Source organism: Pundamilia nyererei, unplaced genomic scaffold (assembly GCF_000239375.1).
Source record: "Pundamilia nyererei isolate P.nyererei 1_Seehausen unplaced genomic scaffold, PunNye1.0 scaffold00123, whole genome shotgun sequence".
In the NCBI taxonomy this organism is placed as follows: Eukaryota; Metazoa; Chordata; class Actinopteri; order Cichliformes; family Cichlidae; genus Pundamilia; species Pundamilia nyererei.
In genome coordinates this window covers 537,968-565,005 of record NW_005187524.1, presented here as the reverse complement: position 1 = coordinate 565,005, position 27,038 = coordinate 537,968, and the positions used below count along the sequence as shown (strand labels likewise).

At 41.5% G+C, this 27,038-nt stretch overlaps 2 protein-coding genes across 3 annotated transcripts; one reads left to right on the top strand and one right to left on the bottom strand.

The window, feature by feature from the left end:
- Positions 1–243: 243 nt before the first annotated feature.
- Positions 244–7,484, top strand: LOC102194353 (synapse differentiation-inducing gene protein 1-like). The gene is made up of 4 exons (XM_005742729.1): positions 244–753; positions 2,563–3,051; positions 5,799–5,936; positions 6,635–7,484. Exons 2-4 carry the CDS (start codon positions 2,629–2,631, stop codon positions 6,791–6,793), a joined length of 720 nt encoding a protein of 239 aa, XP_005742786.1. The 5' UTR covers positions 244–753; positions 2,563–2,628; the 3' UTR covers positions 6,794–7,484.
- Positions 7,485–21,047: 13,563 nt separating this feature from the next.
- On the bottom strand, positions 21,048–26,658 carry vsx2 (visual system homeobox 2). Of its 2 annotated transcripts, none has more exons than XM_005742727.1 (5): positions 26,095–26,658; positions 25,695–25,779; positions 25,084–25,207; positions 22,409–22,589; positions 21,048–22,041 (listed from the first exon to the last, which is right to left on the bottom strand). In XM_005742727.1, the coding sequence occupies exons 1-5, from the start codon at positions 26,510–26,512 to the stop codon at positions 21,662–21,664; spliced, it is 1,188 nt and encodes a 395-aa protein (XP_005742784.1). In that variant the 5' UTR covers positions 26,513–26,658; the 3' UTR covers positions 21,048–21,661. The 2 variants fall into 2 exon arrangements, with proteins under 2 accessions (XP_005742784.1, XP_005742785.1); XM_005742728.1 differs by having other exon boundaries at positions 21,048–21,978.
- Between the last annotated feature and the right edge of the window lie 380 nt (positions 26,659–27,038).

Below are 27,038 nucleotides of genomic sequence, written 5' to 3'. Positions count from 1 at the left end.
GCAAATCTTCTCGAAACTAGTGATACAGCTGGACTCATGCGAAGAATGGGAAACCCTAAAAATTAATGTAGCAGAAGGAAAGCTTTACAAAAATGTTTCCGTGTCGTGTTTATCTTTAGTGGGCGCTCTCAGCGAGAATAACACCTAATCGTTTCACTGTGAAGGTGCGAAAGTTAGAAGCAGGGCGATCATTTCACGATACAAATCAGATGCGTTTGCAAAGTGGGAATGGTGGCTCACGTGATCACACATTTCAGAGGCTATATTAAGAACCTGATTCGAAAAGGACTCTTATGCAACAATGCAAAATAGAACCGCTGGGAGGAGGCGTAGAAGAAAGAAAAAAGAAGAAAACCGGCCGGACTTTAGATGCTGAATAGAGTTAGACGACCAAGCAAGAGGGAAGTTTAGAAATGTCAAATCCTTAGTCGGTAATAGAGTTCACGCAGCCAATCACTTGGCTGGAGTCAGCTCAGCCTCCGTTGGAGTTGTTTGGAGCCCGAGCCTCGGTGAGATACTGTGCGTAAAATCTGCCTTAAACGCAGCAGCGGCACTGTCACAGCATCCAGAGTCCATTCTCTCACACACGGACTTACTTCCGTTTGAAGGGGAGCTGTTGTTGTTGCTACGATGGCAGTTTTGCGAAAACTGTTAATGTGAAGTGGGAAGGTGGGTCCACTGCTCCGTCTACCTCGACTCAGTTGCGTCGAGGAATGATGCTGAGCAAACCTGCCGGAGGATTTTCAACTACAGGTAAGATGACCGTCGATGTTTAGCTGCTGGTTGCCACAATATGTTCTTAGGCTGCTGTTCTAGGATAGATGTATATCTGAGAGTAGTAGAGTGGGAACAAATAGGAAATTCCCTCCATTGTACGTTGAAAATTAAGTTTTCCAATTTTACGTGAAGCGGACGCACCACAATAGGGGAAATATATTGTGCCTTTGTTTGTGTTTGTGGCTAAGAAAGTGTCATGTATGAATAACCCATAGCAGATTAAACAAAGACAAGGTAGATAGACAGAGGGACAGAGGTGGTCATTAATAATCGCGGAGTCCAAGACTCTCATGTGCTAAGTGCACTCATTCCAGAGTCTGATGAATTATTTGTGGATGTGAGATGTGATTTTTGTTGTCTAATGTAGTGTGTAATGGAATTCCTTGTTATCTGAAGAGCGGCTCAGGCACAGGAGCATATGAGGATGGACACAGTGTTGAAGATACTGAGCTGAGTGTTGTGCGCGTGTACATATGTGTGAGTGTGTGGGCTCACATTCAGCCACTGGCCCACATTATTCATGCTTCCCCACAGCAAATAACTGTGAAAGCTACTGTGGATGCATGAGCTTTTTATTTTTTTAATCATAGGAGGTCAAAGGCTCCAAAGTTCTCCTGTAAATCTGCATGTGTTTAAGGACCGCTGTCTCTGACGGCCAGGAAGTCACTGCATATGGAGGAAATAATGCATCTCTTACAACACCCTCTGCCTGTTTTATTGTTTACTGTTTGTGGAGACTGTCAGAGGCAGCCAGAGAAGTCTAAAGGGTGTAGTTTATGCCACACTGTATACTATTATTTTCAATATAGATAGATAGATAGATAGATAGATAGATAGATAGATATTTTGCCAAACTCATGTATTTCTGTATCCCATTATGCTCCACTCAGTCACCTCCCAGACCTCAAAAATCAAAATCTCTGGGCAAAATCACAATCGCATCCAAATGTGCTTGTGCATTTCCATCCCTGCAGCTTGTTTCTCAGTTTTCAGACTTTCAACTAAACAAACACATGACATAACTCGGACTTATTTTCATAACATAATGCAGCCCCTTTATCTCATTTCGCCATTAGTCACGGGATGAAAAAAATGAATTTGATGGACGAGGTCCACAGGGACTGACCGTTTTGCAAAACAAAGTAGTGTATTTGCTTAACCCCAAATCTGGACACGCTCATATCACAGAGCCTCTCATTGGTGGACTGGTTGCCTTAGTGACTGCCTTTCCTGACAGCATTCTTGTTTTTGTTGTTGTGTTTTTTTAATTGCTATTATTTTACATAAAGCAGTCATTTATTATTATTATTTTTTTATCTTCTACTCATTAGTCCCACTCTTCAGCTGCATTTGAACATCCAGGCGGAGTCGAGGAGGCCACTTCAGACTTGTCAAATTAGTATGCACCGCGAAATACAGCACCAACTATCATCCTTTTTCCGCGATTTCATTATAGGAAGCTGTGACACGTGGAAGATATTTTTTCACTAAATGTTTATATAAAACTGGAGGGGGGGGGGCTGTGTGAGATGCAACAGTTGAACATACACCAGATGGTGATTTTTATGGCTCAGACTGGTGAGAGCTTGGGAGAGGAATGCTGATTGTCAAACAAGATGAAATATTTCCTGCATTAGAAATCTGTTCTAGAGGGCACATTTTCATGCTTAGATCAGACCTATACCACACCTAGATTAACTCTATATTCCCTAGAATGTGCTGTGATTAGACTTGACTTCTTTCTTTATGTTTCAGGTTTTATTAACTAGATGACTTTTTTCTCAGCTGCCAGACTGCCCGATATTCTCTGGACTCCATCCTTTGATCCACAAGACGTTTGAACCAGCCCTCATGGAGAGCCTCAGCGAGCTCCAGAACCCCCTGCTGGACAAAACCAGCAGTCATGCAGTTCCTAACGACTACCAGGGCTACCAGTGTGACTACCCGAGCCAGCCTTATCAGGACAGCCTAATTGGCTACTACTGCACTGGGGCCAATGGCAAACATAAGGCTCAGCAATTCTTGGATGCCACCTCTCTCCATTTGGCAGTGGAGGCCTTCTACAGGCCCAGCTTCATCCTGTGCAAGGACGACATCAGCCTTCATAGCAAGGACTCGAAAAGCGAGAGCTTTGAAACCACTTTCACAGAGAGTAAGGCGTCAGATGGCGTTTCCACGGAAAACACAGTGGATAGCGCGCAAGAGGAGAAGGATGCCAAGATACAGACGGTATCCTATGAGGTGGAGGAGGAGCAGCAAGGTCCTGAGTATGAGGTCAGAGGTCACATGAAAGGAAAACATGAATATGTCGTCTGCATAAATGGCAGGGCACCATGCTTTATAGGCATGTTATCCATAGCTCCAAGCATCTGATGCAACATGAGGAAGTTCGTGTTATTAAGTTATTAGAGAAATAATAAACTTATAATTCTTCATTTTTTATACAAGGCATACAGGAATGATTACTGTAGCCATACATGCTTAAGCAGCAGACCGAAGCAAGAACCGTTTGGCAGTGTTGACAGAGTAATTGAATATTGAGTCACTATATGAAATTAAATGCGTTTCAACACTTGCTTGTAACTGTCAGGGCCAGCTTTCAGCAGAAAATGAGTCACGGTGCTGTAGTGATGCTTATTATTTCATTTGCTGTTCTAATAGACTGTCGGCGTGATTCACGCGCATTTCTCACTCTTTCCTGCAAATGGTCAATCTGCTTGTGACTCTTTGAAATGCGGTGCGGGGTAATTGTTCGCTTTTGTCTTATAATTACATTCCAAGAAAATGACACATCTGATTTTTATCTATTTCGCAATTTTCCCCTCTTTTTTGGGGTTAATATAGTCACAAAAAAGATAACATGACAGCAAAAAAGAGCAAAGTCTTTTCAGAAGTGGTGAAAATCTAATTTCACCCAGGGAGGCTTGTGAAGTACTCAGGGCTCTGAGCTGGCAGAGGAAGAAGTATAGCACCCTTACCGAGCTGATGATCACGCCAGCTCCTGTCACTCGGAGGCCTGGCAGATAGATTGAGACATAGCAGCAACTGCCATTAATGCCATAAGTAATGTCGTGCTTTAACGGTGTTAAGCGAGGCTGTGCTGATTCATGGCCGCCAGAGCAGGTGAGCCCGGAGCCAAAGTTATTCCATGTCAATTCAAAAGCGCAAATGAATGTGATTAACAGTGCTCTGATAAAAAGCTGACTTTCCAAATGGAATATGAGACCTTTTGCACCTACATTTCTTTACTTTCTCCTCCTGCCTTTGTGTTTGTGCGTGCATCCGTGTGCCGCAGCGCTAATATTCGAGTCATGCCGACTCAGAGAAACTGTGATTAAGAGGATTTTTACAGCTATGGGAATATAAATAAGAGAAACAGAGCAGCAGCTGGGGAAGGTCCATATAGTTCCAAAATTACCCATATATTGTCTGTGGCAGCTGTGTTTACACATTTTCCCTTCACAGTTGCATGTTGCTGCAGGCCTTGTGTACAATCAGCAACAGAGAGGGGGGAAAAACGTAGACCAAGTCTCTGGCAGGTGATGTTTGACATTTGGGTGATACAGACAAAATAAATTGCAGGTAACAAAGTTACACATGCACAAGACCCTGTGCATGATGCCACTGTGATTGCCCCTGCTAACTAGGTGCACAGATACGTGCATGTGTGTGTGTGCGCGCCCCGGTGTTGAGTCGTCTGTCCCCTTCAGACATTAACAAGGACTGGGAGAGAGCTGTGACAGGGCTGTTAAAGGCACTGAGCCTCGGCGGACCCCCATCCGTTATACTGGCAGACCAGACTGGGAGCGTGTTCCCAGCCGACCGGACTCTGTGCAAGCTGTCAGTAAGACTGAATGCAGCAGTCACTCAGAACTGTTATCAGTTCTTGCTACGGAGATAAAAGCAGATTACTGCTGTTTGTACTCACCAGTTTATTCATGTGATGTCAGATTATGCAGTTACCACCAGCTGCTGTTTTGATAGATCGTACCCGTCTGTCTAGGTGGACAGTGTTCATAAAGCAGATAAGAGAGAGCTTCGTAATCTCTTTCTTGGCAAAGGTATTTGTTTGTAAACTCTTTGGACCCCCCGCTGACCTCTAAATAAGGTTTCTGAGCGGAAATCCTCTGAATATAGCTCAAAGTTATTACATTGCATCCAGTGTTTTGGTTCATTCGGATGCGATCAGACGCTAGAAAATAGTTTAGAATATTCTGTGAAATGTGGCTATTTACAAGTATGGTTCCTTTTTCTCTTGCTTGCCTCACTGCCTGTTCCTTAATTACCTCTAAAATGGTCGGTTCAGTTCCCGCCTTACACATCGATTTCTGTTTTTGCACTTTCCTTTTTCCCTGCTTTGATTGATCCGAAGGCAGGAAGACTAACAAATGAAACCTTGCTCCTGTGGGGGCTGTTTATTTAGACAAACATCCTCTCCATGTCTGGGACAGCTAAGAGAAGTAAGGCCACCTTCTCTTAAAGGTCACCTGTGTAGTAGTCACATTGCCATCGTTGCTGCAGGCTGGGTGTGCCCATGTGGCCTAAGTGGCATTCAGATCTATCACTCATTAGCTCCCGTGGCCCTGACTTTCAAGGTACGATGCGTTCAACAGGCTCCTGTTGTACACCTCATAAGATGCCTGGTGCATTAAGGAAAGATGGTGGAGGTCTCTCAGAGTGTAAAAGCAATTTAGCACATAAATGACGCTCTGTCCTGTCACCTTGCAATGATGGAACAATCCGTTAATCCTGTGTTATCTGTCAGACCGCTCATGTGTGTTGACAGAGGCACCAAATCCTCTCTGGCTGACTGAGCACATCCTGTCCTGGGCGGTTGTAGAAAAGGTTAGATACAGTAGAGAGGGAGCATGAGATGTCAAGCTACGACACCATAAAGCTGTCCAAAGTACACCTGGCTTTTTATACGTCAGCCATGCTCTGTTATTATGTTTATATATAAGGTTCTACATCCGTTCTTTTTCTGACTTTTAATTTTTCTGTATAAAATCAACGTCTTCCAGAGTGACAGCTCCAGTGACAGTGAGAGTGAGGACAACTTCATTGTGCTGCCCCCTCGGGACTACTTGGGCCTCGCCATCTTCTCCATGCTCTGCTGCTTCTGGCCCTTGGGCATCGTTGCCTTTTACTACTCTCACAAGGTAAAGGCCCAGAGATCTCAAGGATGTCATCAACTCTTATTACACTGCATTCTATTTAAGGTCAGTGAGCACAAGCGTTCAGACAAGTGCAGCCGCAGCCCATTTTCCACCCTGTGACCCTCCTTGCAGTTGTTTCAGATGATTGGCTATGTAAATTAAACAGATTCGGCCCACTTGTCAGTCACCTGTGTTCACTTTGGGAAACCATTAACTCTAAGGTTTTGGTTCATAGTGCGCTCCTGTGTGAGCGACCGACTGCCATTATATTGTTTTTTAACTTGCTTTGCTCATAGCTGAGAACTCATTTGCAATTATAGCAGCACCTTTGGTTGGTCTTATGGTTAGCATCCTGCTGGTCTAAAAAACCATTAGCTTCAAGCCTTCTCACCTCAAACGCAGCACAGTGTTTCTCTGTAGTTTTGAAAGACAATAATTGCAGAGACAATTATAGCAGAACAGAAAATAATGTGTCAAAAGAATAAATAAAGGCCAGCCTCATTTTTGATAGGAAACCAAAACACCCAAACAACACATTTGTCACTGTCAGAGGGATAATGACCTAATTGCCATGGTAACTAATGGCTCCCTGAGAGCATTTCTTGTTTTCTCTCTTTTAACTGTGGCTTTACACCTACTCAGACACTCGGTGCTGATGAGTAACACACCAGCTCATTTCACTCTCTGCTTTGTTTTGTCAGACTGGCAAGGCCGTTGCAAAGGGAGACTTCTCCAGAGCAGGGATGAGCTCCAGAAGAGCCCTATTCCTGGCTGCACTTTCCATTACCATTGGAACAGGGATGTATGTGGGGGTGGTTGTGGCCCTCATAGCCTACCTGTCCAAGCCTGGACATGTATAGCACTAGGACCACATGCTTGGAGGGTGGAGACGGTAGACATAAAGATGAAAGGAAGGGAAAGGGTGGACAGATATTTGCCTCTCCTGAAGGTGTGCGTCATTGTCGAAGCTGGCTCTCTGCAAAAGCAGAAGCTATATGAAGAGAAAGAACAGAAGGAGAGCAAGAGAAGAAAATATGTGTGGATGGAGTATTACTTGGACAGCATATTGATCTGGATTGAATCTTTATTTCTGGAATGCAACACTCCCGATCCCTCTATAAAAACACAAAAAGACAGTGCTGAGAAAGATGACTACTCTTCCACAAAGACTGTGCTACACTTATCTAAGAAAAAAATGAACTCATAGAGTATGACACTACCTACCTTTTATCACATTAATCATTTACAGCATTTTTATTTGACCTTTACATTCAGTGTACTATCTGTCCTTACTGTTGCAGATTGTGTATTATTCTCTTTGTAAATGAATTTCTTGGAAAAACAGTCAGCCAATGGATTTCTGGGTGATTGTTCATTTAAGGAATACTCGAAAGGGATCCAGTTAGTAAGACGTGATAAGTGGACCCCTGACAGAAAGACAACAAATGTGTCAAGTGTACACAAAGATGCCAAGCAGTGGACTAGAAATTTATTAGTGTCTATTGTGAACTGTAAATTTAGTCAATAAATATATTTGGCATGAATAATTAAACACTCTAATGTCTCATATTCCCTTATTCAATTTTCTTTGACAGGTGCGCCTCAGAGCAGGGATAGTTCTGCACTGGCATGGGGCTAGGAAAAAAGCAAGTAATTAACTGAACTCCAGATTATAATTTGATTTAAAAAAACAAAATTAAAAACCCCATTCACAACACAAGGTTTCACATATTAAGGGATGTGTTTATGTACAAAATCCCAGTGGACCAAAAGCTCAGAGTTAGCTTAGACTGTCTCAGCTGCTTGATTTCTGTTTCTAGATGTGAACACAGCACCTGCTGTTCAAACACACTGTTTATGATGGGCAGCCAATCACGACAAAGTTGGTTTAACTGGAAGGGAACTAAAATGGTTTGTTTCAGAGACAGAATGGACTGAGGGGAGAGTCTTGCACTACAGCTGAACAGCTAAATGGCTAAAGGGGTTAGCTAAAAGTATTGAATGATGGAAAGTTGCAGCAGTTAGTTGGGCTAAAATAGTTAGCAGTGAACAATAAAGACTTAAACTACTTAAGCTACATTTGACATAGCTGTTGACGAAAGGTGATTGATAAGCAAAGCTTAAACTAATAACTAAACTGATGAAAGATTAGCAATAGCTATGGTTGGTAAATGGACTCATTCTTACACCGCTTATCTACTCTAGCTGTGTTCTCAAAGCGTTTTATACAACATGCCTCGTAACCCATTCATACAAGCACTTGTTCTTTCTATCTAACGTTCACACCCTAATGTATGCATCAGAGAGAAACTGGAGACTGGAGCGGCCATGGATCAAACCACCAATCTTCTGATTAGATGACCTGCCTTACCCCTGTGAGCTGACGGCTACCTCAATGTAATCAACAAACAGACAAAACTATTGGTTGGAAAAATGTAATGGTAAAATGGCTCAAACATCCAAGCTAGTCATAGTGAAAAATTTTGCATCAAAACCTACAACACTACGCAAAAGTCTTGAATCACAGCATGTAAGGCAGCCTGAACTCTATGAAGTCTTCAGAAGCAGATCTCCAAGCTTCTTGAACGACATTTAAAGCTCTTCTTTGTCAATATGATCCCACACTGCTTCAATAATGTTGAGATCAGGCTGTGGGGAGGCCAGATGTTCAGCGTCACTGATTGAAATGCAGCCCCAAACCATGACAGTGTTTTACAGATGGCTTTAGATGCTCACTGTTGTACCTCTCATGATTTCGTCAGTACATATTGACAATGAGTTTGTCAAAAATGTAAAATTTTTATTCATCAATCCATAAGAACTGTTGCCACTGATCAGTTCTTGTGTAATTTGATATACCTCAGCCATTTCACTCCATTTCCTAAAATGACACACTGCACTCTTGAGAGATCTGCCAAGTCTTGACATCGACCCTTCAACTGTTTGATGAGGTTTCAGCAAAAAGTAGATTGGATCTGAAGGGCCAGATACATCTCTCAGGTTCTGTGCCATGTCTTAGCAGAATTGTTTTTCCTGTTTCTTAAGGACATGACTTTCAGATACTGCCCATCTGCTGTGGAAAGGTTTTTAAGCCTTCGTGCTTTTATTCAGTTTCCTCAATTGGTTTCTTTTCGGACACACGGCACACTGTGCCAAGAGATGACAGATTTTCAGCTAATAGCTCTTTGGGAATCACCTTGTTGGCACATTAATACTATTTTATGCATGTCCAACAATGCTGTCTTTGAGATTTTTCATAGATTCAACTTAAGAAATGGGAGCAAATTATGTCGCTGCTAGCAACACAGTGCCTTAAGACACAATTTATATTTACGTGAATACACAATGCTGGTTCATCCTTTGAGATAGTTACACTTTGACAAAATTAACAACTTTTTTTTTTTCAAAGAAGTGATCCAAGGTAATTTATTCTGTCTTTTATGAACCGGCATTCTGAATGTATGAGATTATGTTGTTACAATGTAAAAACTGTTTACCGTTTCTGCAGCAGATGTATTTTTAATGTAGTCTGCAACGTCTGTTAAAACAGCTCCAAGTCTCGGTTGATGGAGGCATCCTTGGCTTATTTATAAGGCTGTCAAGGTACATCAGAGAACAAAGGTTGGAAACAAGTAAACGGGACACCGATTGTGTGGTTTGCAAAGCCTGTCAAAGCTTATTGTCGACCACGGAGCATTAGATTGACCACTTACTGTTGCAGGCACACCAGTGCAGTCACTGGCATGTCTCTTCACTGTCGTTTGGCATCACTCACTGTCGGGGCTTGAGGTGACTTCAGCTGCCAGAATGCTGTGAGCAGGAACAGGAACAGTGCCTACACTCTGAAGTCAGAATGTCAAAACAAAATTAGACCAGCGCTTCACTCGGCTCGAAAACTTGGAACCACCACCACGCACGTCCTGTTCTCTTGCCCCACCTGCCATGCATACAGTTCATTAGCCTCAGAGTAATAGCTGTCAGGTTCAACTCTGCAGACAGCATAGCCATGAAGCAGGAGAAAACAGATCACAACAAACAAATGTAGTAGACACTAATATTTAAATGCTAAGAATCCTACTCATCATAAAATCAATTCAGGCAAATATCTGGCACATTAATGAAAAAATTTCTTGAGTCATATGAAGCACACACAGTCCTGCAACAGACAAATTGTGCACATGATGTTGCTTTAAAGCAGCAGCACAGGTAACCACTTCATGTAATAAATCCTGCCTTATCAGCAAAGCGTTTACTGAGGTCATAAATCAGAGTGCATTTTAATTTTCCACATAGAATTCCACATCCTTTTGCCCCCCATTCCCAGTCATTAGAAATGATTCACGTTCAAGGCACTTCTTTAATAGCTTCAGACACTGAGACTGCATCCACCTTTCACATTCAGGTGCTGAAGCGAACAATAAAAAGAGGAACAGAAGAAGCGAAAATGGACGAACAACTAAAATAAGTCTCAAACTGGCCCTCAGCTGCTGTCCAAACCTTTGTGGAACCAAATACAGGAAGACAGAGGCCTAGCTGGCTTTCCACTGCCAGACAAGCAAGTAACAGCAGCTGGCCATGTCCCACACTGCAGAACATGTTAGCCTGTGTTAGCAAAATCTTGTTTGCTCATCAAGACTGTATTGGACAGGCACAACATGAAGTAAGGACATTTGTGTTTGTGTAGATTATATCTTTGTTGAAACAATGTATCTTGGCAATATCACTGGAAAGCTTATTTATATCCACTTAAATGGTGACACATTTGTAAGGAAAATGCGTTTGTGGGTTGAGCAGCAGAGTTGAGCATGTAAATGGCCTGTATTTATATAGCGCTTTACTAGTCCCTAAGGACCCCAAAGCGCTTTACATATCCAGTCATCCAGCCATTCACACACTGGTGATGGCAGCTACATTGTAGCCACAGCCACCCTGGGGCGCACTGACAGAGGCGAGGCTGCCGGACACTGGCGCCACCGGGCCCTCTGACCACCACCAGTAGGCAACGGGTGAAGTGTCTTGCCCAAGGACACAACGACCGAGACTGTCCAAGCCGGGGCTCGAACCAGCAACCTTCCGATTACAAGGCGAACTCCCAACTCTTGAGCCACGATCGCCTCACGATGGGTTGCACCCATGAAGAACTTGGTCAAATCTTCAACAGTATAAGATTTATTGCCAAGATGCATTGCTACAACATTGATACAAATGCAAATGTTCTTACTTTATGTTGTGCTACGTTTATATACATACCTGTTTGTCTTGAATTAAGGCAAAGGAATGCCTATGTTACTATTTTAAGCACAAATAAGAAGAGTGACTATTGACCTCTGTTTGTTTTATACATATATATATACATGTATGTACACCCCATTCTGTATCAGATAGACTAGATAGCAAGTCTTACAGGAAGCCTGCACCTTTTCTAAATTCATCTGCTTTCTCTTTTTCAGCTTCTCCCCGAGCAAGTTTCTAATGCATGAAATGTGGCTTGATGGGGGAGACGGGGGCGAAAGTGCCGCTCTCATCAATGGGAGCTGTATGGGGTGCTGAAGTGGGCTCACTCTGAGAGAAAGTGCAGCGTTGCATGTGTTTTCTCTCCCTCAATAGATAGGAAGCTTCACCCACGCCTGCTAGCTCACTCACAGCATCCATAGCAAGCTCAGACCACCAGAAGCAAACTGATTTTATTAGTCATCCACCCCCACGTGAATAAAAACTTTCCAAGAGGCAGCAGGTTGAACGTGTACTTCTTCAAATATTGCAGCGAACATGTGAGCTGCACTGTAAGCATCACTGTATGCAATCCAGGCTTTTCGTTTTGAAAGGACACTACATTCTTTGTACCGAGTTTCTAAGTATAATCGCATCTATAATTATCCGATTTTGTCGAGTCACACCCCCACCTTGTCACATCACATCATGAAAATAGACTGAATGCGTCTTGTACGCAGAACTAAAGTGGGACAATCACATTTCTAGAAGAATAACAGTGATGAATGAGCTGCAACAAAAAGCCCAATAAACTGGAATGGAGTGGAAACACAAAAACACATTAAAGCTGAGTGCTGCATAAATAGCGAGCATCATCATGCAACTGAAAGGCATTTTCAGATTATCATCACCGCTTTAATAAATACTTGTCACCTCTTCCTGCTCACAACTAGACGACCGACGAGTAGGCGATATCGTTAGTGGCTGAAGTGGTTGCGAGAAAGAGCGATACCTGCTATCTTTTATTACAGATGTTGTGATTTTTCCCCCTTCTTTTTATTGACCTATTGAAGAAAAAAATTGTGGACATTTCTCTTTTGAAAAAGAAATAAGACTCAACAGAAACCACAATCTAAACTTACCATTCAAAGGGACGTTGTAAATGAGGAAGTGGACATTGTGACCTGAGATGTGGCGGTTATCTCATTAAAGTGGCAAAACCTCTTTGCTTGGTGTTGTGTGACGGATCTTAAATCAAAAGCACATAGTTCAGCTGGTAGATTATAGACTCTTTCATTCTGTCTGAAGTTCATCAGCTTTCATGTAGACAGATAAATGTAAAAATTTTATCTATATTTGATTATTCCGGAGACATTTTTTAGGTCAAAAAAAGCTCCAATGACTTCTCTGGAATGGGTAAAACTAAACTGATGTCTGAAACCTCAGAGATTTCAGCTGTTTATATGCAGACACAAGAAGCAAAGAGCGGCATAGTCCTCAGTCAGCATTTCGACATTGCCAGCAGTTTTTGATGGTGCCATTCAAGCACATTCAGATTCAAATGTAAAAGCTTTTTTTCTTCCTCTCTTTACTGAAATGTGTTTATTTATATTCCATTTGTATTTATTTTACAGACTGATGTCCTCCCTGTAGGATTTGAAAACCCCACACACATACACACTCTTTAAGAATATTCTGGGACATGCTCCAACCTCCCACAATGCCGCATTAAATAGGTAGATACTGGAAATGGATGGAAGAATTTATTTATTAAAATACTGCAGGAGGAAACACGTAACAGCCAGAAAATATTATTTTTTTATTTTATTTATGATATAAAGAATTTATCAAAAGGAATCCCAAATCTTAGAGATTAAAGTTGCTGTCTGTCACTGACAAAGTTATAAAGAAGAGTTTTTTTGTTTGTTTGTTTGTTTGGCTGGCAGGGTCCCTTTTAACTTGAGATACATTCTAAATATATTTATTAAATATGAGAACAGGAGGATTAACAATCCACAGCATATGCCAGGAGAGAAATACTCTGATTGCTCAATTAAACAATGCATTTTTTTATTTATGTTTTTACATAAACACACAGCCACTTTAATAGTTACATATTACAAATATGTAATCAGCCTTTTATCTACTGGAGCCATCCCTGGGGTTACAAAGAAATGTCTGTAAAAGTCAAAAGTCAAAGTCAAAGTCAAAGTCAACTTTATTGTCAATTCTGCCACATGTACAGGACATACAGAGAATAGAAACTTCGTTACTCTCAATCCCTAGATAAAATAGAAAATGAACATTTAAATATAAGAGTGATTAAAAATGCAAGTAAAATATTTTAAAGTAAAAAAAATTTAATAATATAATACAATTTTACATATAACAAGAAAGCTATACAATATACAATATAAGGGTAAATGACATTGAGTGCAAACCAGGCAGAGTAGTGCAAATAGGCAAGTAGTGCAAATGGAGATTTGGTAATGTACGGTAAGAGATAGTGTAACACAAAGTCTTATGAGGTAGTGGCAGTCCAATGCTCCACAAAGTGACTGGTAACTGGTGCAGGCCAGTGAGTAAGTCAGAGAGTGTGTGTGTGTGAGTGTGTGTGACAGAGTTCAGTGAGACCGTGGAGGAGAGAGGGGAGAGGGGGCAGAATCGGGAGGGAGTTAAGCTTCCTGACAGCCTGATGGATGAAGCTGTCCTTCAGCCTGCTGGTCCTGGCCTGGAGACTCCGCAGTCTCCTCCCCGACGGCAGCAGCTTGAAGAAGCTTTGCATTGGGTGCGTGGGATCAGCCGCTATGCAAAGGGCTTTTTTAGTGAGACGGGTGCTGTAAATGTCCTGGAGGGAGGGGAGAGAGACACCAATGATCCTCTCTGCAGCTCTCACTATGCGTTGGAGGGTTCTATGACAGGACGCATTGCAGGCTCCAAACCACACAGTGATGCAGCTCGACAGGATGCTCTCGATGGTGCCTCTGTAGAAAGTGTACATGATGGGGGCTGGTGCTCCTGCTCTTCTTAGTTTGCGGAGAAAGAAGAGACGCTGCTGTGATTTCTTGGCCAGTGCTGTGGTGTTGTACGTCCAGGAGAGATCCTCTGTGATGTGCACACCCAGGAACTTGGTGCTGCTCACTCTCTCCACAGACGCTCCGTCAATGGTCAGAGGAGCATGTTGGGTGTGCATTCTCCTGAAGTCCACAACAATCTCCTTCGTCTTCTCCACATTCAGAGAGAGATTGTTGTCAGCACACCACGTGGCCAGGCGTCTCACCTCAGATCAATTGTCTAATGAGTGACACTTCTTGTTGATGCAAGGGGTCAGAGGAGAATGACCAAAACTAATTCAACCTAACAGGAAGGCAACAGTAATGCAAATAACCACTCTATATAGGCAATGCATGCAGAAGAGCATCTCTGAATGCATAACATGTTGTACTTTAGAGCAGGTGAGCTACAGCTGCAGAAGACCACACAGGTTGTCAACTAAGAACAAGAAACTGAGATGTTGAGGCTATGATTCAAATGGGCTCATCACAATTGGACAGCAGAAGTTTGGATAAACATTGTATGGTCGATGAGTAAACAACATGAAAGCATGGATCCATCCTCCCTTGTATAAATTGTTCAGGCTGCTGCTGCTGGTGCTACTGCTGATGGTGTAAAGGTGGCAAATCTGCAGCAACTGTGTGCTGCTGTCATGTCAACATGGACTATAATCTCCGAGGAATGTTTCCGGCTGCTTGTTGAGTCTGTGCCGTGAAAACTTGAGGCAGTTCTGAAGACAATATAGGGGGACCAACACTGTACTAGCAATGTGTCCTCAAAAGGCATAAAATAATCTCCGATCACTGAACTTAAAACTGTGTTTGCTGCTGAATATATGCAAGTCCAAAGAGAACCTTCTGATTTTAAGTGCTGGGTTACAGTATTGTAGTTATGGCAAAAAGAAAGCACATCAGTTCTAAGGTACTTTTCAGACTATCATAAAAATAATCATTGGTGGGTCTTAAAAGTAGGTTGAAATCAGATGGACAGCACATGACATATTAGACCGTGCCATTATTTATTTATCAAAAATTAAATGCAGAAATAATGTCTGAAAAACTAAGCACACCTTAACTGCTTCGATAGGAATTAGGAGGATAAGTAGCAGCCAGCTGCTGCTAACCAGTCACATCTGATTAACTGATCATCAGCAAACAAGTATGAATGCCTCCACAAAAGCACAAGCTTTAGTTTGCAGTATATTGAGGTGTGTGTTCGTTTGGTGCCGAGAAGCAAAGACATCAGCGCTTGTCTAAGAGAAGCAATTGCTGCTGCCCATCTGTCTGGGAAAGGTTATATAGTCATTTCTGAACAATTTAAAGTCCATCATTCAGTGAGAAAGATGATTCACAAGTGAGCAAGAAGTGACCCAGGAGTGGTCATCCCAGGAAATTCACCCCAAGGTGAAGGAGTGCTATGCTTCTGTGTCTGTAATGGACTGAAACAAAGCTATGACATGTGTCAATTATAATATCAAAACTTTTTTATTTGCACCCCTTTAAAAAAGTCATATCAAATATTCAGTGCAATAAGTTATGAACATGAACCAGGGACGTTTACTAAAGTATCATATATGAGTACAGTTGAGTTTACATTAAAGTTCTTTCATGGTTTTACTTCATTAGACTTCACAGGGAGATGACACTAGATTTTGTGACATCATTGAGTAATTTATTAGTCTGTTTTTCCTCTTTTGGTTGTTTAACTAGTACTTTGCAACATTTCTAGCTTTTAAAATGAAGCACAGTCATTTTGAGTCCTTTTAAAATACAATCTTATACCCAGTGTAATATTCCATAATAAAACACGCACACATACATCTCAAGTACTTTATTTCAGTAGAGTTTTGAGGTACTTCTACAGTACTTTATTTTTCCACTTTATACTGTTTCATGGGTCTGCTTCATTATTTTTCAGAGAGAAATATTGTACTTGTCACGCCACTACATTTTTTAACACTTTTAAGCTGTTGGTTTACGACCTTTCCTACCTTTGAAATGAAGCAGCAAATGAGTATTTTTACTCATTTGCTGCTCTGATTATTTCATTTCAGTGAATTTAAGGGATTTAAAGAGGTTACCATATTCAGTGTTTCATTTTGGTGTTTCCTGTATATAAAGGTACTTGTTTTCTGGGCTCTGAACTGCAATGTGTGGGAAACAATGTTACACAACATAGATATTTTGGTGGCATAGCCCACCTTTACTTCAATTCAGTTCAATTCAGTTTTATTTAAATAGCACCCTATCACAACAACAGTCACCTCAAGGAGCTTTAAGGTAAAGATCCTACAATAATACAGAGGAAAGTCCAACAATGAGACTGCGAGCAAGCACTTGGCGACAGTGGGAAAGAAAAACTTCCTTTCAATAGGAAGAAACCTCCAGCAGAACCAGGCTCACCTAATCATTCACACTGTAACCTACGGTCCTTGTAATTGAGATCCATGTAACTTAGTAGGAAAAATCTGTATTCCAAACAGGTGTTCCAAGGCACTTTTTAGTATGCATCAGGAAATAAAGACATCCCCACAACTCTTAGCACAACACTTGTCAGCATCCGTTTCTGTAAACCCATCTGTCTTCTCTTCTCTCCCTCCCTTCAAACCCCACTTTCACATCAGCGTTAAGCTCATCTTTGAAGCATTTCACACATTCATGCTTATCTGCCCTCGCACCTTTGTCGCACAGCAACATGCCTCCCTCTCTGTGGCGCCGGCATTTGCCAGGATGCACACTGGATTGATAAGGGCCTCGCAGTCTCATCTTCTGGCTTCACTTATCACCCTTGAGCAACAAGGGAGCACGGTCTATGCATTCATGGTTCTCTTCATTGATAAGAACAGACTGGACACTTTTTTCCCTCTTTTTTGCCTCTTTGCTCAGAGCATTCCTCAAAGCTGCTGTCTTATGCCAGCCAAAGCATTTAATACAGCTCTAACATAAGACTCTAGAAGATGTGATGGTTTTTAATTGCAACCTGAGTGCCTGACACCTTACGGGTAGTGGTAATGTAATTTTCCTAGACAAGAAATATGAAGCAGCAAGTAATAAAAGCCAATAATATCATTTTAACGTAAACAGAGTCTAACACAGTTTATGTCTGCCCAGATGACTGGAGCTGGCATCTGAAACTATCTACAGATGGCCTGCTGAAAATACCAAGCACCGAAGGCTGGAGGGCGGCTGCAGTGGATGGCTGCTGGTGTCATGCCACACATCATAAATCTTTCTGGGACAAGCAGTCAAGTCCAACTTCAAGAGATAACTGATATCTATTAGTAGAGTAGGCAGCAGTGACAAAGAGCAGTCTTTGTCTGTAGCACTCAGATGAGACAGAGGACACACATCCAGAGACAAAGAACTCCCATCATGCTGCTTTAATCGGGCTATAAATCTGACACACAGCATTTAGAGAGATTTCAAATCCAGCAGTGTGTTTTATGCAAGGGAAATGTGTGTATAACATTTTTGAAGGAGAAACATTGTGAAAAAATCATTCTCTCTTGCTTAATTTCACAATGTTGATGCTATAGGAAATGTCAACAGGTGAGCAGGTGAGGAAACATAATGAAATGTTCTTGTTTTTTACACCAGCTACTCATAAATCTGCTATACTGGGGAGACAATAGAGGATTATTCAATGCAGCAGACTTCAACAACAGATTAATCAAATGATTTGAGGGTTAAAGAAGCATAATTATTGCACAAAGAGACTAATATATCATGCAGACACTCAGAACACTGATTTCAGTGAAATTTAAATATTAAAGAGATAATAATTCTAATCCAGAGACTTGTAAGAGACAGCCAGCTGGGTCAGTGTGGCTTTCCAAAAAAAAAGAAAAAAGAACCTTGGAGATGAAATCAGTCCCCGGGCAGCACAGATCATTTAGCCACAGTATCAATTCCATCTCCATTAACCCACAGCAGACAGCCTCATCACAGAGAGCACCAGAAGACTGACAAGAGATGACAAATATTGATCAAGATATCAGATCCTGTCTGCTCACGACCCTTTTTCTCTTCATCCTGACAGATATGAATCGATGATAAGATGGAAATGATTTTCTTGGATTTTTGTACATGGACAGGATTTTGTGAAATATGTAATTGAGAAGCTGTGTTTTAATTAAATTTACATGGACATACGTGAACTCAGGGCTTTTGATTTTAAATGCTCAAGATTGAAGCTCAAGACTGCCACCGTGTGGCCAGAATAATCGATTTCTTTATCAACCCAGAGCATTTTACATTTTATGGTGTTGATAGATAGAGTGCAAATACTCTACCTATCTATGTTAACAGACTGTATATGCACACTGTTTGTACTTATAAATGTTATGTTAGTGTATAGTATGTGGGAAAATAAAATACCAGTGCATGAATACGTGCACAAATCATGGCACACATGCTTTTGCTATGGTTATGGGCATATAACGATTATTTTATGAGATGTGGATTGATCGTTCAGATTAAAAAGGAAAACAAAAAAGAGAGAAATGGAAATGTTGCACGTTTGCAGACAACTCAGCCATGTGCTGATAATGAAATCTCCTGAGCAGATATTGAGTTTTCACCTGGAGCTTTATTATTTCCTATTAGTATTATTGTCTGTTTTAAATCTAGCTTGTGGCGAAACCTTCATGCACAAGAGAAAGGCATGTTATTCATCACACGAAGAATCACTTGAGGTGAGAGTTTTGACTTCTTTAGTTGTGCAGTGGCTTTATTTCTATGGTTTGGGGTTTTATTGTTAACTCCTGCTTGTGTGCTGACATTTGAACCACATACTTTGCCATTTCTAAACCCACCAGAGAACCTGTCATCATGTTCTCAAATAAAGATGTAATGAAAAGCCATCTGCTCAGCCAGATGCTCAGGTTTTTGATTGTACTGATAGGGTTATGCAGCAGGGGGCAGAACAGCACCACATTTCATTACACTGCGGTTTATCTATATGTCCGTTTGATTTCAAGTCTGCATGAAACTGGAGCCAAGAGGCTTCCAAAATGATCTGTATGCACTTAATCTCACTCATAAAGTCATATCGCTCAGAACCCCATCAAAAAGAAATTGAATGTTAATATTGCATTAGTCAGAAATCTTTCCATAAAGCTCCCCCAGATATCACTTTGCATGGATTGAGATGATCTTATCATGGTCTTCAACAAGCAGACTGCCCATCAAAAGGGATACTGTGAATTACCTCCTCATATCCAATGTAAACAGCTTGATCTTCACCAAATCTGGTCTATAATAACCTTCTATTTCACTCTCAGAGGATTAAATAGCTTTGCACTTTAGAGGAATAATCCTAGCTCTGTATATGTCTTGGCCTCAATAACTGAAACGGGCTGAGGGTATGTGCAGTAGAGGTGTATGTATATTGCCATTCATTACGCTCACTCGATTTCTTCTTTAAGGATGGTGCAGTAAGGAGGATGCAGTTTAATGTGATGTTTATTTTCAGCTTTAAATTCTTCAGAATAGTAAGAAAGAGGAAGATTGAGAAGGAGAGAGAGAGATAGCAACTTGTAAGAGTTCAAGAGTTTAACTTCAGGGCGCTTTAGGAAAGACAGGAACCATCAATCGCCAATTAAGTACTGTTAATTGGTTGGCAGTTGCCTCTTATTGGCACCACAGAAGAAGTCATGAGACCACCAGCAGGGTTTACCCTCTGAGGATCGTGAATGTCAGTGCAACATTTGATTGCAGCTCATCCAACAGTTTGTTGAGACCAGCAGAAGGGTATAAAGCTAAAATAAGATATTATTTAGTGATACATAAACTGGAAACATATGTCTAGGTTAGCAAAGGATACGAAATAAGATTAGCTTGAAACCAGTAATGGTTCTTGTGAGCATGAAATGTATCTGCTGCAGTGTCCCTTAATGCTAGATCTATCAGGTCTGAAGATTATTCTGCAGCTGGTTATTTTTATGCTCTGCCCTGAAAATATAGCGGGAACAAATATCACAAATGATGACATCTGAAATATCTTTCTAAGGTTATAATCAAGAATTAAACCTTCCTTAACATTGCTGCTCACAAATTAACTCATCAGTGGAGAAGAATCTTCTTAACATCAACATTTCCTGCTATCCTGGCACATCCCAGAGCATTTTTACCCATCATTGTTGATTGTATGTATACTTATCTCTGTCAACAAAGTAATTAACAACCTTTTCCCTATCGACTGACATCATGATTTCGAACTGAGAGCCATTCACTCTGGGGCCACACTGAGCGCAGTCGTCCCTTGCCTTTTGAAATTGCTCTCTGTTTAATTGGAATGGAACTCAGTTGTTCAACTCATTAAGAAGCCCCATTAGAAAGTGTGTGAAATGTGATATGGATTATAGCTAATGCGGCCACGTAGATGTGTTGTAAAGCCGAATTCAAATGCCCTGATAGAAAGTTTTATAAACAGCCGGGGGAGAAATAAAGATTACCAACAAATGAAGCTGTTAGACTTTGGCTAAGTATTCAGATAAGAGGATGAAAGAGCTTGAGTGTTGGATGCTAACAGCATCTATTGAAGTGATTTGAAATCGGGCTAAGGTCATCCTGCTTCACTCTCTTCTCCTGTCCCAAAAGCTCTGGTTCCCCTAGTTTAATCTGAAATTGAAGGCTCTCAACTGCGACGGATTATGGGGGGCTAACCCAAGCATGTAGCCAGGGGCGGTCTCCTAATGAGCCCAGCCAGCAGAGCAGCAAGTGACAGCAAGTAGCTACTCCAGCAAGGAGGGGGTCTTCAATGCCATTCAATAGTTAGAGCAACAGGGTGGTAATCGAATCATTTAAAGCAAAAGAACTGACACCAAAACCCGCATTTAATAAACAGTGATTTCTATTTTATGCTTTGTATTTTGAGTGATACATATTTTGAAATGAAAACACAAACATTTTTAAGACTACATGAAAACATATTTCAAATTTGTGTCTTTAGTGGGAGCGATTAATATATCAATTATTTACAGCACGATATAGGACAACATTTACTTTCTTTCTCTTGAAAGAGTTCTGTCGGTGGGGCGCCTCTTATCTAAAACGCCAGCACTTAGTAACTGTACAAGCAAAGGTTAAAATGAAATGCAGACTTTGACACACTGACTGCTCGTTGCAAGTACTTCATGTTGCACTGGATGAAATTCTGCTCATCTGGCTGTCTCTATATAATTGCGGGATCTATATACAGGGATATTTCTCACTCTTGCTCTTTTCAACCTTTCTATATGATGATCAAGCAACAGCTGTATGTTTTGAAGTGAATCAGGGAGGGGGGGAAAGTGCATTTGCATCTTGTGTGCAGCAGCAAACCAGATGAGTTTTCTCCTTAAAGGAGTCCAGATGCAGGCCATCTGCAGGACAGTGAGTCATACCAGGTAGGTCCATGCTTAAAGCAGCCAGACCACTGGGTTCACTCGTGAAAACAAGAGTCCTCAGCGAATTCGACAGTCTCTATGGACTTTTTTGCTCCTCTGGTGAACTCAGGGGATCGCTGGCCTTCTCCTCGGCTTCCTGTCTCTCCGGTTTGCCCTCCAACTGTCTGTCATGAGAAACTGTTCCCAGCACTTTGGCACTGTGCTCCTGTGCCTTGGCCCTGAGCGCGGCAATGCTGTTCTCTCTCAGTTCCTCTTTAGAAATGACGGACTTGCCTTCTGACCTCTTCTCCTCCGCCTCGGCGTCTTCTGCCCTCTGAGAGCTCGGCTGCTGGGGTGCATCGTCCTTTCCTGACGGCGGGGGTGCTCCAGCCTCCACGGACTTTTTGTGCATCCCTGCAAAGAGTTGCGGGTATTCAGATTTAGAATAGCGTCTGTTGATTGGTAAGCCATCCTGGACTGAAAATAGCAAGCAAAAACAGTTGCGGTTTAGAAAATAATGTTTAAATGGACAGTGGCAATGCATGACCAGGGTACTGGATGAAAAATATTTTGCATGCTGATTTCAATTTAGGAAATATATTAGTTTTAAAAGGTCATGCTTAGGGGAACAAGACACGGGGTACTTGTGGAAAGTCAGAATAAAGGCATTAATCTCAGCTTGTTAACTCAATGAAGTGCAACCTCTGATTATTTCAAATTATGATTACTCAGTCATCACTAACTGACTGAACTGTGCAGCTAAGATGTGCTTTACATCTACAAAAATGGATGAATTAGAAAAACAAAAGCGGAAAAATCAGTGAAAGTAAAACAAAAGCCTCACCAAGCAGCCAGGGGGCGCAGGACTCCATGATACCATCCTTTGCAGACTTGAGGATGGACTCTGGCAGAGGGATTGAATGCCTCACCATGGCTCCATACAGTCCATATTCAGCCATCACTGTGCTGCGACCCCAGCATTTCTCCCTCTTCCTCCACTTGGCCCTCCGGTTCTGAAACCACACCTGTAACACAGGAAGAAGTTCCCCAGTTTTTAGCTATGTCGCTTAAGTCATCATCTTCATCAGATTTCAGGTCACTGCAGCAGAGGCCAAAATACGTGCAAGAGATTAAATTTGATTCATTCAAATAACCTTTTAATTTTGAATGAATAGTTTTTGGAAACAGCCGAGATGGACTTGAATAGTGTTGGGGCTTTTGATTACTGTTACAGAGGATATTGGGAATGAGTTTTCAGTAATTTGGGAACCACAAGAAGAGGAAATCAGAGGAGTTTCACCGTGGCAGACTGTTTCACAATGGCAATCTTATTGAATCTGCTGCATTATGTGCAAGATGCAACAATTTGTATCCTAAACAGGTTTGGGCTTTTTTGATGGATCGTCTGCATATCTTCTAAGCCACCGATGAGAGCAAATATTGAGGAAAAAATCGGTTTGAGTTGTGTTTATCCAGCCAAAACGTGCTGTTAGTCCAATAATAAACGCTTAACGATGACAAAGAAATTCTAATTCAAACGTTTCCAGAAGGGATAATCAAACCCTCCTAAAATGTAACTAATTAATCCATTCCATCCACTTACTGTCATTTTAGGCTTTTCTAAAAGCACCCTTTTAGAAATGTTAAGCCTAGTCTTAGCTATTTTAAAGATGATCCATTTAGGAATCCAGTGCGATTCAAAGTGACTTAAGATAACAACTTAAGTCCTGTTTTGCTTGAGTTCATTGATTTCCCATAGCCTGCAGGCTCCAGGTGTAACAGATCTCTGCCTCCTGTCACTGCTTATCGCAAACTACCTGGTGGCATTATAGATGGTGTGACACAACAAGACACTTCACTTGGCTACAGCCAGCAAACTGCTTAAAGCCCGGAGTGTCTGTGTGTGCGCTGAGAGAAAGAGAGAGGCCAAATTGATTGTATAGCACAACACAGGATTGTTAAGCACTCAGCTTAGGCACCTCTGGCTCTGAGAGAGGAGGAAGGTGGGAGGGCAGAAAGAAGACTCGAGCGAGGACAGATTTTAAATCAAAAGCGATCCAATGGTTTTCAAGCTTTTTTATTAGATTTTTTTCTTCTGGTAATTCTGATGGATAACCCTTATTTCATACAAGATACTTTTTTTAATGAGAAATTGCTTATGTGCCCCTTAAAAAGAAGCCAGTGTGTAAGCCGCGAGGAGGAGCGACCCAGGGGCACGCCGAGGCTGATTGAAAAATAAGTTAATTTCAGGCCCAATCGATGGTGGGCAGGCGGGCAAATATCACGGGAAATTAAACTACCGGGACTCGTGGGATCAGCGCTATTGACCCATGCTAATAAATTCAATGTAGTTATTTCATTTGAACTCCCTGCGTCTCTCTCCAAGCAGCAGCAGCCAGCCAGCCTCCCGAGCTCGTCTGATTTAACTAATTACACTCAATGAGAAAATTGGGTGTTAATTTTATTTAGGATGGGAGCAGGGTTATTTATTTATTTCCTTTTATTATTTATTCCAGGCCCTACTGTTGCAGCCCGGTAATGAGAACGAGATTAAAAGGCACCCCGGCAGATGGATGGTCCAGGTCACACTGCAATCTTCTTCCGCCTTGATAGCTTGATTAGGTCGTTAGCGGCTCCTTCTCTGAGAACAAATTGTTTCACATCCAACTGCGCCTGATGAGAGATTATCTGTCCTGGCGAGGATGCTGGAGGAGAGCAGTCTTTGTTCAGACGGGAGGAGGAGGAAGAGGAGGAAGGGGAGGAGGAAGGGGGGCCCCATCGCTGATCGATTTGCTGGGGCTCACTTAGACCATCGTCCCTTTAACATCAGAGCAGCATCAGGGGCAGCTGGCGGCCTCCACTCAAATATTACAGCGGGTTATTAGCACTGATGGAAAGGTGAAGGATGAGCGAAGCGCATTCGCCCGAACAGGTGCATATTCATGAGGTGAGCGATTAGAATATTCACACAAATCATTACGGCAGATGAGTTCAGAACGAACCCGGTTTTAAAGAGACTGTTGCTTATTTTTTCAGAATGGCCCACAAAGCCCAGATGCGCTGTTTAAAAATGTAAAATTAGATCGAATCCTTTGAATACAACGAAATGAATGTGAAACACTATGAGATACTTTCACTCTGCTGTTGCTTTGATTAGCCAGTTGTTCGTATGTGCAAAGCAGCTGTACGAAAAGAAATATGTAGAAATAAAACTATGCTTCAAATGAAGCATTCCTTTATATTTTAAATGAATAATATGAAACGTCGCATTTTTACAGGCACAACTGGGCAAAAGTAGATTGAAATAACCGAACAACTTTATACTTCATATAAAATAAAATAAAATAAAATAAAATAAAATAAAATAAAATAAAATAAAATAAAATAAAATAAAATTCTTTGAACAGCAAAAAAAGAAAAAGAAAAATTGGAAAAGCTCCATGGTCTTTTTTTCTAATTCAATAAATATTCATAATTTTTTTTATAATTTCTTATTATAATTATCAGGGGTTTTTATACCTGTATCCTGTCTTCAGGTAGCTCTGTTTTCATGGCCAGCATCTCTCGGGCATAAACATCCGGGTAGTGCGCTTCATTAAATGCCTTTTCTAGCTCCTCCAACTGATACGAGGTGAATATGGTCCTGTGGAAACGGGTTAAATACAGGCGAGAAATATATATTAATGTGCTTTGAAAACAAAAAACACACGCACACGCAAAAACCCGATTTTTTTCTTTCTGACAAACTAATGAATACATGTGCATGTTTTAACACACACAATTTGCACTGGAGAAAAGCTAAAAAGGCGTTCAGCTTTAAGTGCCAGTTTTAATAACTTAAATAAAAACGAATCATAACATTACCCTGTTTTTCAGATCTTTTTTTTCCCAATTTGCCTAGATGGCAATAATTTGAGAAAATAAAAGCTCACGTGCAGTAAATCCTTATGTGCACAGTTGTGAGTGCCAAAGAAAGAGTAAGACCAAAAATTACAAATTAAAAATGTAAGAATAACAGCCACTGTGCATTTTATTTTATTTTATTAAGTTGAACAAAGGGATGTTGTATTAACATGAAATTTAACATTTTCATCATTTTTTCCCCCTGAAATCCAGAAATCAGCACTAACCGGTGGCGTCTTTTCTTCCTTTTCTTGCTCTGACTTACTGACGACTTGGAGAGTTTTCGTTCATTAGAAGACAAATCTTCAGAGTCTGAGAAGAAGACGTAATGTTAAATGAAATTAAAAGATCAGAGCAAATGTTTGCAACGACACAGCACAGGTTTAAATAAACCTGTCACAGCCTAAAACATTCCAGTTCAAACACGATACTAATACTAATAATAATAATAATAATAATAATAATAATAATAATAATAATAATAATAATAATAATAATGAGGAGGAAATGGAAGAAATCTGGAATCTGTCTTAATCCACAGTAACACAGTGAGTGGAAATGCGATAATAATATAACTGCTGTAATAATTTCACGGCTATGAATCATTAGAAAGTGACTGCAGATCACCTGAGCTGGCAGACTGGCTGGTGTCCAGCGGGCCCACGGACCTGCTGTGGGGCTGCAGGTGAACATCTTGCCCGTCAGACAGCACAGTCTCCAAAAACGCTGGCTGGCTGTAAAACGATGGAATCCCACCAGGGCCGATTAATCCCATCCCGACACCCACGCCGGCGGGGCCCAGCATGGACCTGGCGGCGATAAGGTGCGCCCCGGCGGGCAGCGAGGCCAGTGGGCTCCTCGGGGCTGCGGATGGCTCCTTATTCAGACCCAGTATCTCTTGGATGCCGAAGCCGGTGCACCTGGGCGGTGGATTGGTCGCGCCGCTCTTCGGCTGGTGGCTGTTACTCCCTCCATTAACACCCAGAGAGGTTTTCTCCGATAGATTTAAACTTTCCGACAACACGGAGCCCTGTTTCCCCGTCATAGTGTCTCCGATGTTCCTTGAAAGGCCTGTTTCTTATCACGGCGTCTAACAGGACGGTCCCCAGTGCATGATCCTCTGCGTAACACACAAGAGCCCTTTAGAAAATGGTCCTTTTATCCAACAGGTCCATCCCAACAAGAGGCAGAACCAGCAGCCAATCAGCTGCAAGGATTCGGGATTCCTGTGGATCATGGATGCATTATACGCCCTCCCGAATGGATATCTGTGTTTTCCTGAGGACTGCGTGGATAAATGAAGACGAGATCCGTGGTAAAGAGGAACAAGCGATCTTTACGTTTGCAATCTGTTGGAAGAAATACGAACAATGAGCGATGGAACAGATAAAGAACATCAAAACTGCAGCACTAGAACCGGACTTACTGAGAACAACGAAACAAAAACAAAACATAAAATAGTTGCAGTCTGCCGTCCCTTACAAGTCCAAATATATCAAACAGTCTATTTCACAGCTTTGAAATTCTGCATGTTTGGCAATCTGATGGAATAAGTCTGTGATGTCTTTCCT